The sequence below is a fragment of the Hemibagrus wyckioides genome, linkage group LG13 (genome assembly GCF_019097595.1).
Source record: "Hemibagrus wyckioides isolate EC202008001 linkage group LG13, SWU_Hwy_1.0, whole genome shotgun sequence".
In the NCBI taxonomy this organism is placed as follows: domain Eukaryota; kingdom Metazoa; phylum Chordata; class Actinopteri; order Siluriformes; family Bagridae; genus Hemibagrus; species Hemibagrus wyckioides.
Window position 1 is genome coordinate 1878603 of NC_080722.1, and position 17757 is coordinate 1896359.

General features: G+C 42.7%; 3 protein-coding genes and 1 non-coding gene across 4 annotated transcripts in view; 2 read left to right on the top strand and 2 right to left on the bottom strand.

Moving 5' to 3' along the window:
- Window positions 1–5138, top strand: part of LOC131363330 (cadherin-related family member 1) — a 35460-nt gene extending 30322 nt beyond the window's left edge. Inside the window, exons 15-17 of the mRNA XM_058405746.1 lie at window positions 747–975; window positions 1257–1511; window positions 1647–5138. Coding sequence (XP_058261729.1) covers window positions 747–975; window positions 1257–1511; window positions 1647–2210 — 1048 coding nt within the window. The 3' untranslated portion in view covers window positions 2211–5138. The remainder of the gene's footprint in view (window positions 1–746; window positions 976–1256; window positions 1512–1646) is intronic.
- Window positions 5139–5644: 506 nt separating this feature from the next.
- Window positions 5645–9452, bottom strand: lrit2 (leucine-rich repeat, immunoglobulin-like and transmembrane domains 2). Its single transcript, XM_058407260.1, has 3 exons — window positions 9379–9452; window positions 8110–8888; window positions 5645–6438 (listed from the first exon to the last, which is right to left on the bottom strand). Exons 2-3 carry the CDS (start codon window positions 8873–8875, stop codon window positions 5645–5647), a joined length of 1560 nt encoding a protein of 519 aa, XP_058263243.1. The 5' UTR covers window positions 8876–8888; window positions 9379–9452.
- Window positions 9453–12073: 2621 nt separating this feature from the next.
- Window positions 12074–12144, top strand: trnag-acc (transfer RNA glycine (anticodon ACC)). The gene has a single exon. It is a non-coding gene; the product is annotated as a tRNA-Gly (tRNA).
- Window positions 12145–13816: 1672 nt separating this feature from the next.
- lrit1b (leucine-rich repeat, immunoglobulin-like and transmembrane domains 1b) lies at window positions 13817–17382 on the bottom strand. Its single transcript, XM_058406322.1, has 4 exons — window positions 17252–17382; window positions 16044–16504; window positions 15658–15963; window positions 13817–14871 (listed from the first exon to the last, which is right to left on the bottom strand). The coding sequence occupies exons 1-4, from the start codon at window positions 17380–17382 to the stop codon at window positions 13817–13819; spliced, it is 1953 nt and encodes a 650-aa protein (XP_058262305.1).
- Window positions 17383–17757: the final 375 nt, after the last annotated feature.

The following is a 17757-nucleotide window of genomic DNA, read 5'->3' on the forward strand; positions in this document are numbered from 1 at the left end:
GTTTAACATGTTTTAGAGGCTTGGATGAAATTATTTAGCACTTAAATAGATTAATCTGTATCTACCTGTCATTGTCCCCTAGCTAACTGTGACTGTCCCCTAACTAACTGTAATCATCCCCAGCTAACTGTCATTATCTCCTAGCTAACTGTAATTATCCCCTAACTAACTGTAATCATCCCCTAGCTAACTGTAATTATTCCCTAGATAACTGTAATCATCCCCTAGCTAACTGTCACTGTTGCCTAGCTAACTGGCATTATCCCCTAGCTAAATTTCACTGTCCCCTAGCTAACTGTAATCATTCTCTTGGATCCTTGAACCAAAATAGTTATCTGGATATGCTAGAGGAGGTGTTTGCTAAGTTCGAGAGACAGCTAATTTATAGTTAAGATTATGATGAATAAACGATGACGGTTGCTATGGCAATGTTTTATTTCAGTGATATTTTTGTGCAGAGAAGTAAAAGATGCAAATTGACAAACTGCTTGAGTACTAAACATCCTGCTTGTGCTAGCTTACTAGCTAGCTGATGTTGGTTCTTTGAGGGTTCTTCAAGGGTTCTTTAATGGGTCAGGGATCATCTCTGATAAGAACATATGGCTGTAGAGTTCAGCATGAAGGACATTATGAAGAACCATTAAGGGTTTGGTAAAAGTCCAGCAGGTGATGAATTTGCTGACTGACCTTCATCTCTCTAAGCTTGAACATGTTTAGTGAAGTGATTTTGTCCACGTGTTCCACAGGTTCCTCATCCACCCCACCTCTGGGATCATCTACACTCAGCCATGGGCATCTCTAGATGCGGAGGTGAAGTCAAAGTATAATTTCTACGTGAAGGCAGAAGACAGTGAGGGGAAGTACAGCCTGGCTGAAGTCTTCGTCACGGTCCTGGATCAGAACGATCATTCTCCAGAGTTTAACCAGAACTTCCTGGAGAAGACCATGATCCTCGGAGCTCCTGTAAAGATAGAGGTCTGCACCAGAGGGTTGATCTGAGAGTGTACATAGATGTTACATAGATTGTTCCTGAAGTTTCCCATGCTAGAACCTGGTGGTGAACCTGCCTGTGGGGTCACTGGATCACTGGATGGTTGTGAGTAAAAAAATTCCCAGAAATTCATGACAAAGATCCTTCTGGTGCACCACAGAACCTGAAAAGCAATGAGGAAACTTCAGCTGAGCTAATGCAGCTAGCAATAAGTGATATTAGCATAGCTTTGCAGTTTCTTTGCTAAACGCCTCCCTGTGTGCAGGCAGTGGATGACGATGCTGAGGAACCCAACAATGTGATCGAGTACTCCATCATGAAGGCCGAGCCAGAGAACGTTTTCGACATCAACAGCAGCACGGGCGAGATCAAGCTCAAGCCATTCATCAAGTCCATGGAGATGGTGCAGAACATCACCAAACAACAGGACTGCAAGTGGTCAGTGGTGGTCCAGGCGCGAGATCGAGGTTCTCCATCGTTCATGACCACCGCTGTGGTCCAGCTCGACATCACTGAAGCAGTAAGTTACTCTTGTATCAGAGCGAGTGTGTTTATATAAACCTGCACTACTGTCAGCTTCTGTTCTAGAGTATCTTCTAGAACCTTCTGACCAATCAGACACCAGAACCCTAGAACATTTTGTGCTGTTTTTCAGAATCAGCTCTCTGGCCCTGTGGCGGCGTTTTTAATGCAGAGCAGAGACAATCCAGCAAAGGCGTTGGGTGTGGCCGCCGGGGTCATTAGTGTGATGGTTATGGTTACCGTGGTGATCTCCACGGCGATGTACCTACGCAACACAAAGTCCAACAGGATCGGACCTTCCCGCCGTGTCGTCCGCCGCCGCCGTGGAGAACCCCAGCAGTGGAACCTCACTCTCGGAACCTCGCAGAACCCTGACAGGTTCCTCACTGGTCATGATGTGGAAAGCAACATAAAGAGCGACAGATCATGGTCCAAACCTCCACCACCGTGTGCACCGCTCCTGCCTCCACCTCCACCGACTAACAACTCCAGGATGAGCAAGAAGCATGACGCCGTGCCCACTGTCTCAGGATCCCTAAGCTCATGGAGCTCCAGCGAGAGATCTGTCAGCAGCAGAGATACAGAAGATCAGCCAAGTAAGAGGAGAGAGGGCAACGTCAGCTCAGCACTGGTCTCCGAGCTGAAGAAGAGGCTGGAGCAGAAGATCATCGAGGCTAATCAGGGCTACTACTGCTGAAAGCACAGGCTTAGCAAACATGCTAGCATAGATCCTCACTGCTGAAGCCACCAGATTAGCATAGATCACTTTGCTATCTCAAAAAAACAAAACAGAAGCAAGAGTTAATAATCAGGATTCTGCTTCTGCTTTTTATACACAGTGTATGAAGAAATATTGATACGATAATACTACTGCTACTGCTAATAATAATAATAAAACGAAGCTAAGGTGAAGTGTGTAAATAGAGCTGAAGCGAACGGTTCGGGTTTCACTAGCTAACGGAAGAAACATCTAGAATTAAACGGATGAAATGTATCATTTATCATAGTTTAGCATGCGGTTTCTTCACACCGCTCTGACTCTTAAACTCCACTGTGCTAATCTGATTGCTAACAGAGGAACAATGGAATCAGAATTTTTCCACTTTATTTCTTTCGAAACGCAAAATTTTCCTTCTTTTTTTCAAATCTGTTAGCGATGACATGTTTGGTGTCTGAACTTTTTTTGCCCTACATTCCCACACAAAGTGTTGCTTGTAGTTAGGTTATTGTGGGCGTGGCCTGTCCAGCGTTTTTAGGTCTGATGTCATACGATTGTAAAAAACTAGCTGTTTAAATCCGATCTAAACAATACACTTGTTTACAACCATAAATGCTTGGCTACGCATTGTCTTCTGTCTTCATACTAACCATGCTAGCCCATCTCTGCTACTTCCTTACAGCTCTATGTCTCTTTATAACATCCCTATACATATATAATCCGAAGAATTGTTCAACAGCTAATCGTTTGCTAGCATGAATGTAAGGTTAGTGTTGCACTGGAGCTAGGAAGCTACTGTAGCTAACAAGTAATGTGTAACAATTTTCTGTAAAGTTTCTGCCTTAAACCACATCCACTAAATGTTTCTCTGGAACTCCTTATTTGGTAGCATGACTCCACACCCTAAGTCCCGCCTCCTTCTGGTTTGAAGGCAGAAGTTTAAATATGTAAATATGCTGTACACTACAGTTACTGCACGAGGGAAAAATATTTAAGACCCTTAGGAAGAAAGAGTCAAGAATGATTAAGAATGAGTTAAGAAGGTTTTAATGTGTTTATGGACATTAGACACCAGACATCAGACATGAAACATCAGACACCAGACATGAAACATCAGACACCAGACATGAAACATCAGTCACCAGACATGATACATCAGGCACCAGACACGGAACATCGGACATTATACATCAGACATTAGACATCAGATATGAGACCTCAGACACCAGGCATAAGACATCAGACACCTGACACCAAACATTAGACATGATACATCAGATATCAGACACCAGACATCAAACATCAGGCATGACACATCAGATATCAGACATCAGACACCAAACATCAGACATGATACATCAGAAACCAGCCACCCAACATCAGACATGATACATCAGATATCAGACACCAGACATGATACATCAGACACCTGACATCAGACACCAAACATCAGACATGATACATCAGATATCAGACATCAGACACCAAACATCAGACATGATACATCAGAAACCAGCCACCCAACATCAGACACCAGCCACCAAACATCAGACATGATACATCAGATATCAGACACCAGACATGATACATCAGACACCTGACATCAGACACCTGACATCAGACATGATACATCAGATATCCGACACCAGACATGATACATCAGACACCTGGCATCAGACACCAAACATCAGACATGATACATCAGATATCAGACATCAGACACCAAACATCAGACATGATACATCAGAAACCAGCCACCCAACATCAGACATGATACATCAGATATCAGACACCAGACATGATACATCAGACACCTGACATCAGACACCTGACATCAGACATGATACATCAGATATCCGACACCAGACATGATACATCAGACACCTGGCATCAGACACCAAACATCAGACATGATACATCAGATATCAGACATCAGACACCAAACATCAGACATGATACATCAGAAACCAGCCACCCAACATCAGACATGATACATCAGATATCAGACACCAGACATGATACATCAGACACCTGACATCAGACACCAAACATCAGACATGATACATCAGATATCCGACACCAGACATGATACATCAGACACCTGGCATCAGACACCAAACATCAGACACCAGTCATCAGACATGATACATTAGACATCAGACACCAAACATCAGACACTTCTCGGCTTTTCTTTTCTTTTCTTTTCTTTTCTTTTCTTTTTTCTTTTCTTTTCTTTTCTTTTTATATTTGCTACTTTCCTCCCAAGTAGGGTTTTGTACTCAACACTTGCATGTCTGAATCTTTTAAAGCACTGCTTCTTTAGTCAACTCTCGTAACATAAAAAAATAAAACATAATAATACGCAAAAATACGTAAATGTTTTACAAGAAAACTCTAAATCAGACAGAGCTGATGTTAAACTGCAAACTGTAACACCATCACACACACCTCACATCTCACTACCATCATCCTGATTCAAAACCGTTCCAGCGGAAGTGTCTCACTGGTATAACACAGACTTCTGGAAGTTTCCATGCAGATCCTTTAACACTCTGATGATGATGAAGCTGTAGAGACGCCTGGTTCTGCTCTGATGATTAAACTCCATGATGCTTTACGTCTGTTTCCACTCTTTCACGCTGATCTGAAACTTTACTGTCTTTGTTTTGTTTTCAATAAATATGAACAAACACATGACTGTGACACGTGAGCAGCTGTTTCTCACTCCCACGTCAGAAAACATTGTTTATTAAATACAATAAGAGTACACACACACACACACACACTGTATGACATTTAAAACCCCACAGTTTTTATCAGGGTTGTTCCCAGTACAGTCCAGTTCAGTCCACACAGTGATGTGAACATGTGTTAGTTTCATAAAAAAATCAACCAATCAGTGATCTGCTAGTGATCAGTATTGAGAATTCAGAGGCAGGACATTTCACTGTCCAGTTTCAGGCCATCTGTTCATCAGTTCAAATTTGTCTCTTGTCCAGCAGATATTCTGGACCTAAAGCTTCACATGACACAGGAATTATCTGTAATTTAAAATATCTTCTGTCATACGTTCCTTCAGCTACAGTGAAACGTCTTCAAGCTAATTAGTGAGAAAGTAGGCGGGGTTAATCTGGGATAAAACATGTGCAAGCTTTCTGACCAATCATAAAGCAGAGATGTTGCAGGTTCCACCCACACAGCAGTTTAGCAAGCTAGCAAACGAAAGGTAATCTAGCTAGCCTAGTAGGTTGTGTTGGTGTGTATCAGGATGAAAAAGTGCAAAACTTGCTGTCAATATTTGAATATTAGGCCATGGCCATTAGGAGAGTTGTCAGCTGGTGCATTGGTACTTTATTAACCGCTTGTAACTGTAATGTTTGTGGGATTTGAGGTGATCATCTCTGGAGTGAGGCTCAGTAGAGCTGTGCACTGTTACCCTTCTGCACTCTGTCCTCCGAGCGCCGTCTCCACTTCCGCTCTTTCCCTGGGTCTCTGTAAAGTCCTTCGTCGCTGGCCGCCTGCAGGCTGTCGAACGTTCCCTGCCTGTCGTTTTCCTGCGAGTCCTTTGCTTCCCTCTTTTCCTGATTTCTGCTGCAGATCTGAGTGCAGCGATCCAAGCAGCTGATCCTGGTGTTGGTGGTGCAGGCGAACATTCCGGCAGGAACCGCTAGAACCATGGCACAAACAATCACGATGATGTGGATGAGTCGCTCGCGCTGCTCCAGTTCATTTGTGCTGCTCCCTGTCACGAACACAATACACTGCTCCGGACGAGGTGACTGATTCTTCAGCGACACACACACCTCATACTTGGTAGCTGGTTCCAGATCATTCACAGAGTACTTGTTGATGCCTGGGCCGACGTACAAAGCCTCTTTCTTTGGAGAATCGTAGCGACCAAAATGGATAGTGAACCAGGTTTCGGAAGGATTCTCTGTTGCTGCGTACCACTCAATGGTTATACCATACACTGTCTGCTTGGCAATTCGTATATCGATGTAGATGTTTTCATTAACGGAAGGCAGAGGAAAGCCGGGGGACATCGCAAAGGTAGCATTATAGTGCAGGACGTTGAGCTGGATGCTAGCGGAGGAATTCCCGATGAAGTTGCTGGCACTGCATTTGTAGAGGCCGTGATCGGACGAGCGCACTGACGGGATTATTAAAGCCGAGATGATTGTATCCTCGTTCACCTGAGACTGAGAAACTACAGAGAGAGGAAGAGTAAGAGGAGAAATTGAAGATGACGAGAAAACAAAATGTTTCTTTCTAAACAGTAAAGAAGTAGTGCTAACTAAAGCTAGCTAAGCCACACCCACACATACAGTATATGGGTGGCACTGCTGAATTTTACGCCTCTCAATACAGAGGCTTATGTTCTCTCACCATCCTCTAGCCTGATATGATGTAAGTTGCAGATGTTGAAGTTGATGACATGTTTTAAAATATTTGAGATGTGAAAATTTTAGACATAATCTTCAAATTTTCAAATGCTATACGTATATTATTTTGTAAACTGGATTAAACTACAAATTCCATCTATAGTTCCTTCCCAGATTCTTCTTCTGCCACTACAGAAATGTTCACCAGTGTCAAATCAGCACAGAGCATCATCTGTAGACTGTGGAGTGTTCAGTAACGTCATGTCCATCATGGACACTTCACCTCCACGCCTCTAGAGGGCAGTCTCACATGCACGTTACACATCTTCCTTTGTGTTTGTGTGTACATGTCATGTTCCCCTTTCATGATAATAAGGTCTGTTTTCCCACTTTTTTCTTCTCTTCCTTTATTTTGCTCAGGTTATGTAGACATCTTGCCTGGACTTGTTTTGATTTAATAAACTAAGCCTGGATTTGTCTCCATGTCCAAATGGTTCTGAGTGTTTGGTGTTTGAGTCTTTCTAGATCCTGCACCATTCCCAACATTCCCAAAGTGCACCTGCTGAACGTGGGTTTGATCAGAATCCAGAGTGTTAAGTGGCTCCTGAAATGACAGTGGAGACAGGTTTAATGTTAGTGTGGTGAAGAGTTTCACTTGTACCTCAGGCAGTACAAGAAGAAGAAGCATGGTGTATTTTTTTTCATCACATATCCCAACTTTGGAGGTTGGGGTCAGAGCACAGAATCAGCCATCATACAGTCCCCTGGAGCAGGGATGATTAAGGGCCTTGCTCAGGCGTCTTCTAAACAACAACCCAGAGACTTAACCGCTTGAGCTACCACTGCCCCACTGGAGGTATGCTTCCCCAATAAAGGTATGTTGTAACATCAGTGATGTGTCAGGACTTCCCTCATACAGTTAAAGATCACATCAAACATCAGAGGAGGAAAAACCCAGTGATCTCAGTCAACTTGGTACCAAATATGCTGGTTTGAGTTTTTCCAGAAACTCCTACTGGGACAACAGAAGACCACATCAGGTTCCTCTCCTTCAGCCAAGAGCAGGAACCTGAGGCTATCATGTGGTATGAAGTGGATATTTGAAGAACATCAGCTGGTCTTTCTCCAGATCTTTAACCTGTCCAGTTTTAGCTACTCAATAAACCTGTTTAATCCTGTACAGTGTGAAACAAACATGACTGATGCTCTAAAAAGGGCACTTAGATATCTTCTAATTGGACTGTAGTGCCCTTTATGATGCTAACATTTTTAGCGATAATTTGCCCTATTTATTTAATTTTCAGAAGAAGGAAACAAAAAAGTATAATTTGCATACACCTCAGGATGTACTGCTGTTATGTAAGATATAAACCTCTTCAGCTATTTAAATTGGTCTCAGTAATTTGATTGGACCATAGACATGCTAATCATGTTTTTGCATCTGCTTGTTTATTAGCATGATTCGTACATGCTCCTCAGCTGAGCAGTTCCTTTACCTGTGAAACCTCTGACGGCTTTCAAACTGTAGCTCCATCGAACCACGGCATCAGGTCTCGCCTTCACTATGCACCTCAGCGTCGTGTTGGACCCTAACGTCGCCGTGACGTTAGCATCGGGCGTAGAGCTTTCTGGCTTCAGACAATTCCTCAGCTCAACTTCATGGAAAAACTTCCCGGCTTTGGACTTCGGGGCAGAGCAGGACAGGTACGAGTTCATCAGGATGATTGGCGGACTGACGGATTTGACGAAGTCGATGAAGCCTTTGAGTCGGCAGTCGCACATCCACTGGTTATCGTGCAGTGCTAAGACCACATTAGCATCGCTCTCCTTCATCCTGCTGTGCTTTCGTCCCTGATAGCGAGGCCAGTTGAGGAAAACATCCGGGGAGATCACTGTAAGCTGATTGAAGGATAAATCTAAATAGGTCAGCGAGGGAAGGTGGCGTAACGCGAACTCTGGCAACACGTCCAACCGGTTGTGTTTTAAATCCAGGATTCTGAGTTGCGGCGTTTCCTGAAAGGCCGTCCACGGCACGCTCCTCAGTTTATTCCCTTCCAGCCGAAGCTCAGTCAGGTTAGACAGACCTTCAAGGCTCTTCACGTTCATCAGCGTGATGGTGTTAAAGTTCAGCCACAGAGATTCCAAGGCACTGGCTGTGGAAAAAGCTCTTTGTGGTATTTCTGTGAGGTGTGAATTCTCAATTCTGATTTTTATGAAATCTCCAGGCAGATTCTCAGGAACTGATCCTAAAGCACTTTCCATACACAATAAAGACCTGAAAGAGAAGGAAGAATGTTCAGTATTGTTGCTTAATCGCAGCTGAATTGTTTCTTCATCAGAAGGTGTTGATTAATTAATTAACAGTTCAGCAGCTTTGACGGTGGTGCAGCTGCACATTACAGCTTTATTTATAATTCATACAATCGTTATAATAGGCTATTGTTTCTATGGCAACCACTTTTTCAAAGGGACTCATACAGTAAAAAGGTTTTCCACATCTTCAGCGCAGAATTTAAATGTAACTATAAATATACTTTCTTCAATAAATAAAAATTGAACTCTGCACATTCCTGAGGCAAAATAAACATTGGAGACATGCCGTTGTAGGTAAATAATCATCACTGGTGTGGTAAGAGTATCTCTCTAAGTTGATTATTTTCCTGTTACAGCATGTCCCCAGCATGTGTGTCATTCCTCACATATTGTCACAGTATCTACAGACAGATTCCTCTCCATCTCCATGCTGGTTATTTCAGCCGACTCACCTTCCAGCGCCGTCCTCAGTGCAGGAGCATCCTGTCACGCAGAACCCGAGCGCTGAGTAGACCTGATTTAAAAGCAGCAGTGCTGTTAGCGTTGAGGAGAACATGCTCATGGTGCTGCTAGAGGCGAGAGTGAGGAGCAGGCTGGTCTGCAGGACATGTCTGTGCGGTCACTCTACTTAAGCTCATTGTGCTTAATCCGCCTGATGCAACTCTCCAGGTGGTGAAGGATGGCGCAACGGAGCCTTTAGGAATCGTGTATAATTTCACTGGCTAACACTGGAGCACCAGTGTTAAACTCTAGAAGATGGATGAAGCCTCAGGACATTGGAGTGGAAGGTTGATCAGTCATTAGAAAGCTTTGTGTAATGATGTTATTGTATGATTGATAGACATGTATATAATCAGGGCAGGTGTTGTGTTATGTTAAAGCACAGAGAAAAGGGGGTAAGTGTAGTGTCTCAACTCGTAGCAAGTTGAGTTATTATATTAATAATGTATGTTATTATATAGTATTACTGTAGGCTCAGTGGATTAGCAGTTAGCAAATTAGCCTCACAAGCCCCCGGGGTTGGGAGTTTGATTTCTGTGTGTGTGTGTGTGTGTGTGTGTGTGTGTGGAGTTTGCATGTTCTCCCTGGGCTTCAGTGGTTTCCTCTGGGTTCTCAGGTTTCCTCCCCAGTCCAAAAGACATGTGGTTTGTCAGATGGTCTGGAGTGTGTGTAGCAGTGTGTGTGTGTGTATGTGTGTGTGTGTGTATGTGTGATTGTGCCATGTGATAGACTCCAGGTCCTCCTCCCATCCTGTGTAGGATTCTTCTTCTTCTTCTTATTATTATTATTATTATTATTATTATTATTATTATTATATTTAACATTTGTTTTTTAATGAATTCTTATATTTTTGTTCTGAATCTATCTCAAGAGTAAACAAGTCAAACAATAAAGAGGAAAGTCATTGAGTCATTTTTTTCTTGGGTGTGTCATGTAGCAGCAGTGTATTCTGGGAGTTTGAATAAGAAGCTTTAGTATCTCAGAATCTTTAGTTTGTAGGAGTTTACAGTAAAAACCTCACTGTTGTCGCTTACGTTCCTTATTAAACACCGTTGTGACTGTTAGCAATTAAGACATGCTAGCAATAATGACACTTACAATATCCCTGTGTGATGTCACAGCACCAACCAATATATTAGCATCAGAATGGCTAGACACATCAGAACTGCTGAACTTCCTGTGTTTAGTGTGGTTCATCAGGACAGATCATTTTCCCACTCTTTATTCTCTTTATCATTAATTTCACCTGAGACGTGTTCAGGAATCATAGCATCATATAAAAACAAGAGCCTCAGACATTTTGCTCATTTTCTTCCATTTTACTTCCTGCTTTGACTTTGAAATCGTCTCACAGAGTATCAGACTTCTGATCGGATCTCGGCTCCAGATCTAGAATTTTACTATTTATTTTTAAAACATGAATTATTTAGAACTTGACTCTGACCTCCTGACTGTTTTTTTTATGTTGCTGCAGCAGACAGATAAAGCTCTATTTCAGCTTCAGATTAGCCGTGAGTCTGACATCACTGGATTTCACATGAAGGATCAGATTAGCCAACGTTCATTTTAATTAACGCTAATAAATAAGTCGCTTCTTTCAGCTCGGAGAGATAAAAATACACATTTAACTGAACAATTAAGGGCCTTGCTCAGGGGCCCAGGATTTATTTATCTTTTGTATTTTTCTAGCCTCTATTTGCTGAGTGTAAGTGAGTTTTATTTATTTATTTATTCATTCATTCATTCATTCATTCATTCATTCATTCATTCATTCATTCATTTATTTATTTATGGTTGTATTTTTTAGTCTCTATTTGCTGAGTGTGAGTTTTACTGAATAAAATAATGTCCTGTTTTTCTCTCTGTAATATTTCCTGTACATCCCGGCTGTAAGTAGTTTTTAAAGCTGCTATCTGCTACTCCAGGACTGGGTGTTACAGGAGAGTGTTGTTGTACATCTCCTGCACTTCAGGTTGATTAACAGAATCTCAGACTGAGTTTTACATAAAACATTTAAGCCAGACCCCAGAAGCCCTGAGCGTGAGACAGCATCACTGTCACACACACACCCACACACACAAAGCTTATTATCCCTAATCTCCTGGTGAGGCTGCACTGGAGGCTGTCAGATTTAGATCAGTGAGGAACCGTGAACAGGTCCGAGTCGCTGTGTTCTTCACATCTTACACCACCGAGCAGAACCAAAGCAGGTGAAGAGTTAAAGGTGAAATAAGTGATTTATTTTATAGTGTACATCACCTGGAAAAAGAAGGTTGGAAGTGTACAAAAATACAGCTTTTCATAGACACGCCCCTAACACTGTCTCACTCACAGGTCCATCTGGACATTAAACAGAAGCAGAAAACGGTCAGTGATCGACATAACCACATACTTTTCCTTTTTTTTCTTTTTTTCTTTTTTAAATATATGTTTGTTTTATCATTTTCTCCCAAATTCATTCTTGTAAGTTTTCACTTATGTGTAGCTCATCGCTAACATACATCAGCTAGCAAACAGAGAGGATGAAGAGCTAACATGCATCACATGGTGGCATAGACACACACACACACAAACATATGCACACACACACACACAAACATATGCACACACACACACACATATGCACAAACATATGCACAAACAAGGGCGCTGGTGGCTCAGTGGTAGGTCTCTCGCCTACCATGTGGAAGGCCTGGGTTCGATTCCCAGCCAGTGCCTTCATGCTGACTGTTAGATCAGAATCCACTCCTGCCCCTGGCCAATCAGAACCCTCCACCACCTGCTTGCTGTATTCTGTATATATTCTCATGTACATCTGATTAAACTCCTTTCATCAGATCCTGAGGACAGCATGCAGTGAGGTGATGTCTGCATCATATCATTAGAGATGAAGGAGATGAGCATGAGCTCTATGCCAGGGATCAGCTGAGCTCCACCGTCTTTATTCTCATTGGTCAATTCTGTCATGTTCCTGGACATGCCCACATCTTGCCACCAGTACTAACTGTTACTTATGTCACTGGAAGTCGCAGATCTGGTCGTAAACCCCATCTATATCTCCATTTCTACGTGATCTACCCTCTGAAAAGACTCGGTGTTAGTTTGCAGAAAAGAATAAAAAATTAGCAGAATTTCAGGATGACATTCTTCTATATTTCTGTAAAACGTTGATTCATGCTCACATTTTTAATACCAATACATTTAAGAAATAAATATTTAAGCACATGGAGCATCTGAGCAGTTTCAGTTGAATTAGAGCACAGCAAATCAGCTAACATGAAACACTGATGTACAAAACAAAAGAGAAATCCTACACGTATAATACTGTACACAAAACGCTGAGGTACACGTGAGAGAGAGAGAAAGAAAGAGAGAGAGAGAGAGAGAGAGAGAGAGAGAGAGAGAGAGAGAGAGAGAGAGAAAGAGAGAGAGAGAGAGAGAGAGAGAGAGAGAGAGAGAAAGAGAGAGAGAGAGAAAGAGAGAGAGAGAGAGAGAGAGAGAGAGAGAAAGAGAGAGAGAGAGAGACAGAGGAGTCCTCTTCATTTCCAGGCTTTCTGATTTTCCATTACAAAGTGTTTCCTAAATTCTTCCATGCTGTTTTAGAAATATGATTTGGGATTTGGTCAAAAATATGTGCACCCCTGATCGTCTCACCCATATGTGTTTGCTGGTCATCTCATTCCACATCGTTTATCATTTATTCTCCTCTCTTCACTGTTATAATCGCTTCCAATCTTCTGTCCACTAGATGTTGGATTGTGGGATTTTTGGGGCTTCATTCAGCTACAAGAGCATCATTGAGATCAGACTCTGATGTTGGGATGTTAAGGAGACTACAGTTCCAGTTTATCCTAAAGGTGTTGAGTGGGGTTGAGTCAGAGTCAGGGCTCTGTGCAGGACACACCATGTCTTCATCCAGCTCAGGGGCTTGGTGCACAGGAACATCATCATTCAGGAGCAGGGTTTGGACACCAATGGGAAAATGAAGGGAAAATGTCTATTTCAGAACATTTTTGGAGGATATTTTGGGGAAGAATGTGGAGTGATGGTCAGAGGTGCACATAATTTTGGCCATATATATGTATGTATATATTGCATGCATTGCTGAAAAAACAGTAAAGACAAAGACACAGTTCAGATTCATAGATTTAGAGTGAATAAGTGTTTTGTTTGTTTATCACATGATCACATGGCATATCTTTGCAAGGCTCTGAAGATGTTTTCTTTACACACACACGAACATTTTCATCCAATCAGCAACTTCTCTGGAAACCCATGACTGTTGTTCCCAGTATTCCTGGGATAGTCTCCAGATCTACTGACCAGGATAAACAGATACTGCAGATCAGTAAAAGGATGAATTAAAGAATGCATGATCCTGATGACACTTTAGCAGTAATACTCATTAGGATGTCCTTCAGTTCTGTTAATGGCCTCTGAGTCCACGCTGGAGCGAGCTGAGAGCAGCCGGTTGGACTCGTCCTGGTTGAGGCGGGTGAGGTACTCTGCTTCCACCCCTTTAGCTTTGCCACCTGGTGTGAGGGTTTCAAAGGTCACGTAGGAGTCCTGAATGTCTTTCGATCTTCTTCCCATGAGCTTCTGGAGTCGTCTCTTTAAAGCCCCGCAGCAGACAATCAAGGTGAGTGGCACTGCGATGACACACGCCACCGTGATCACCACCACGTTGATAAGCTTCTGAGTGCCACTAGCACTTGCTGCCTCATCGGTTGAGAAGATCACACACTGCTCCTTCTTTGGGATTAGACCTTTCACACACACACAGGTGATATACTTGGTTTTTGGAACGAGACCTTCGATGGTGATCCGGTGCTTCCCGGGTCCCACGTTGATGCGTCTCATGTCTCTTTCACCAAAGACGGCGTAAAGAACACTAAACCACGTGGTGTTGGTGGCAGATGGAGCTCTCCAGTTAATTGACACGGTGTGGTCAGTGTCTCCGATGACTTTGACAGAGCGTACCACTCTTCTCTCAGGACCTTGTTGGAGGGAGGAAGCGTTAGCCACCAAATTGCTCAACACACTCTTATCCATGTCAATTTCTAAACTGTTTGCTGAGGTTTTTCCATCCGAGACTCCATCAGAGGTGCTGTAGCTCTCGATCTTTGATGACCCTATGGATTTTGATGCATTAAACATCTCACTGAAGGGGACGTCTCCAGATGTGGAGGTTGGAGGAACGTATCTTGCGATGAGTTTCTCCTGATATGCAGCTCGTCCAAAGCTTCCATTCTTCTTGTTGCCGGTTTTCTTTACAGCAGCTTCGCTGATCTGTCGTGTTTCTGAAATAACGAGCGAGATCGTGGCGTTGGCGCTGCCCACAATATTAATGGCTCTGCAGACGTATTTGCCGGAGTCGTGAGAGGAAACAGAGAGGACGCTGAGGACGGACCAGGTGATGCCTTCAGCTGAAACTTCCTCATGAACTGTAAGGTGGAAGAAAAGTGAAAACCTGTTATTTAGAACAATTTTAATGCAGATATTTTAAAACAGCATTCTGTTCTCATCTGAGGACCTTCATTGGTTGTACTCCATGCCTTGACCAGAGTGTCAAAGGTCATAAATGTAATCAAGCAGGCAGCTTCCTTCTAGCACTAATTACTTAGTCTGTCCCTTAGAGGGACCCCTTTAAGGCTCTCTGTAGAACCTTACAAACAAGCTAAGAAACAACACTCCTTCAAGGGCTGTTCAGACCCTAGACCTCCAACTTACAGGGTATTTGGTGTTACCACACTACATCATGCTGAACTTTATTTTCTGGCTGTAAATACATTTCAAGAACTATGGAATGCAATTCTAGGTGAATATTACATAAATTATTATGTTAATATTAATACTGTGGAGCTTTAACGTTTCTTGACCTCAATTTAGACTCATGGCTTCATTAGGTTGTCCTCATGAGGAAGTGAAAAATAATCAAATTTTGTGCTGTTCTACACACTGCTCATTAATCAGTGAGGAAGCCATGTTGTTAAATTAAATAAACACACCAAATTTGCAGTGTTTATGATCATAACAATAAGAGCTGTGGCTTGTTTTTATGTCAGATCGTATTAAATTTGAAGGCAGGCAAAAGTAAAATGTTCTACCCTCTATTTTTGTTTAATAATCTGAATGCGAGGCAATAAAACTTGACTCTAAAACCAAAGATCTCTCCTTATTATATTTATATTAATCCCTGTGATTATTTTCGGTGTGACTATTTCACTCACCGGTACCACTGAAGGCTTTTCCATCGGCTCGGGACCAGGTGAGTCGAGGCGTGGGGACTCCGACGGTGCCACAGCGGAGCAGGACGTTGTTGCCTACCAAGCTGCGAACCTTAGCCACTGCTGTGTGGACCCGTGGTACCTGACACCTCTGTATCTCCACATCCACAAAGAGCACACCGGAAAAGCTCTCCGGCTCCGAACAGCGCAGGTGAGTGTCGATGAAGGCGGATGTGGAAGACAGAGACTTCTGGAACTGAACCAGGTCAAACAGGCGACAGTCGCACTGCCACGGGTTATCGTGAAGGCCTGGGGGATGAAAATAAGCTTTCAGAGCAAATCGATGTTAATGCTGAATGCAGAGGAATCAGAAAAATAATCCACTTTACCCAAAATCATCTTGGATCTCTCAGGCTCCTGCAGCGGTTTTGCTGAGAACCACATCAGCAGCACTTCAGATGGCACCGTAGTGAGGCTGTTACTGGACAAATCTAGGTAAGTGAGATTTCTGATGTAGATGGCTGCCTCAGACGGGATGCTGCCGATCCTGTTGTTGTGCAAATCCAGGAGGCTGAGGTTGGGCATGTCAGTTAAGCTCTCCCACGGGAAGGAGGTGATGAAATTACCCTCCAGACGGAGCTCAGTGAGCACGCTCAGGCCACGGAAACTGTCCACACGGACGACGGAGACAGAGTTGAAGGACATCCAGAGGAACTCGAGATTCCTGAGGGAGATAAAGGCCTCACTGGAGATTTGGGTAATGTCAGTCTTTTCAATACGAAGCTTGGAGACGTCTAAGGGGAAGTCGGTGGGGATGGAGGCAAGCTCAGGATCACTGCACAGTACGCTCCTGACATTTCAAAGGAAATGAACAGAGATAATCAGATGATCCAGATTTTACTTATTAAAACAGTTAATAATTAAACCACAGCAGTGATGAATTCTCTATAACTGAAGTATTAGAAAAAAATCTCATTGACATGGTGAAGTTTTCTGTGAAGAGAAATGTATTTCTTTAACGTTTATGGAAGGAGTAACCAGTAAAAAAAGCAGTAAAGCTGGAACTTTTCCCCACATCTTCAGGACAGAGTTTACAATTCTTTACGAAACTGGAACTCGTTTCCACAACTTATGTTCCTGAGGTGAATCAAACACTGAAAAATAGTTTAAATGGAGAAAAGTGAGAGGCTGGTGAACAGGAACTGACTTGTTTAGTGATGTGGAATATATGTGTAGTACTGTAATGTGTTGTTCTTTATCATATTGTGGTGGAAGAATGAAACAGAAGAAGAGTGGAAGAATATCTCCTCCTCGTCTCTCTTTAATAATTATTATAACAGCACAAATGTCATCTAATTTGTTTAGAATTACAGCAGTTTCTTCATCTTCATTTGATCTGACAGGATTGAAGATGATTTGATGTGATATTTAGTCTGAACTACATGAGCCTCACACCCATCACACCCAGCGTGCAGAAAAGATTAAAGAGCACTCGGGTTAATCTCATACTTATTCTAGACAGGATTAAAAACCTGCTCCGTAAACGTTCTTCCTACATAAAAACAACACACACGGGCATCCAGACTCGGGTTCTTACCTGGCCTTGGATCCATCACTGTAGTACTGTTTGTGGTAAAAACAGCTACACTGTGCAGGACAGGCGGCACTCGGGACAGGAAGTCTGGTGGAGAAGGCCAAACCCAAAGACAAAGACAAAAAGACGAACATTTTGGCACCGTGTCCTAATGACTGTCGTGTTAAAAAAGAGGAGAAATAAGAAGAAGAAGAAGAAGAGTGAAAGGTGTCTGATGGTCTTTGCAGCAACATGGTGGAGTCTCTGCGTCTCAGTCATCCATGTCCACGCTGCTGCTGCTGCTGCTGCTCTGAATCCCCAGATAAAAAGGATAGAGTAGGATTAGGGAAAGGACGCGAGTTATTTTCATTTACATGATTAATTCCTTCCTGGAAGCTCATAGGCTGCATACTCGCCTTTTGTTTATGTACATTCAGACGTCTGATTGGACGGTTAAACATGGAGATTAGATGGAGTTTAATGATGATGATGATGATGATCATCATCATATTGTTAGTGCATCACTTCAG

Coding starts and splice junctions, on each gene's coding strand:
- lrit1b (XM_058406322.1), bottom strand. CDS start 17,382: ATGTTCGTCTTTTTGTCTTTGTCTTTGGGTTTGGCCTTCTCCACCAGA. Junction 16,505..17,251: donor AGTGATGGATCCAAGGCCAG/GTAAGAACCCGA, acceptor TTGAAATGTCAG/GAGCGTACTGTGCAGTGATC. Junction 15,964..16,043: donor GAGATCCAAGATGATTTTGG/GTAAAGTGGATT, acceptor TTCATCCCCCAG/GCCTTCACGATAACCCGTGG.
- lrit2 (XM_058407260.1), bottom strand. CDS start 8,875: ATGGAAAGTGCTTTAGGATCAGTTCCTGAGAATCTGCCTGGAGATTTC. Junction 6,439..8,109: donor AGCCGTCAGAGGTTTCACAG/GTAAAGGAACTG, acceptor CTCTCTCTGTAG/TTTCTCAGTCTCAGGTGAAC.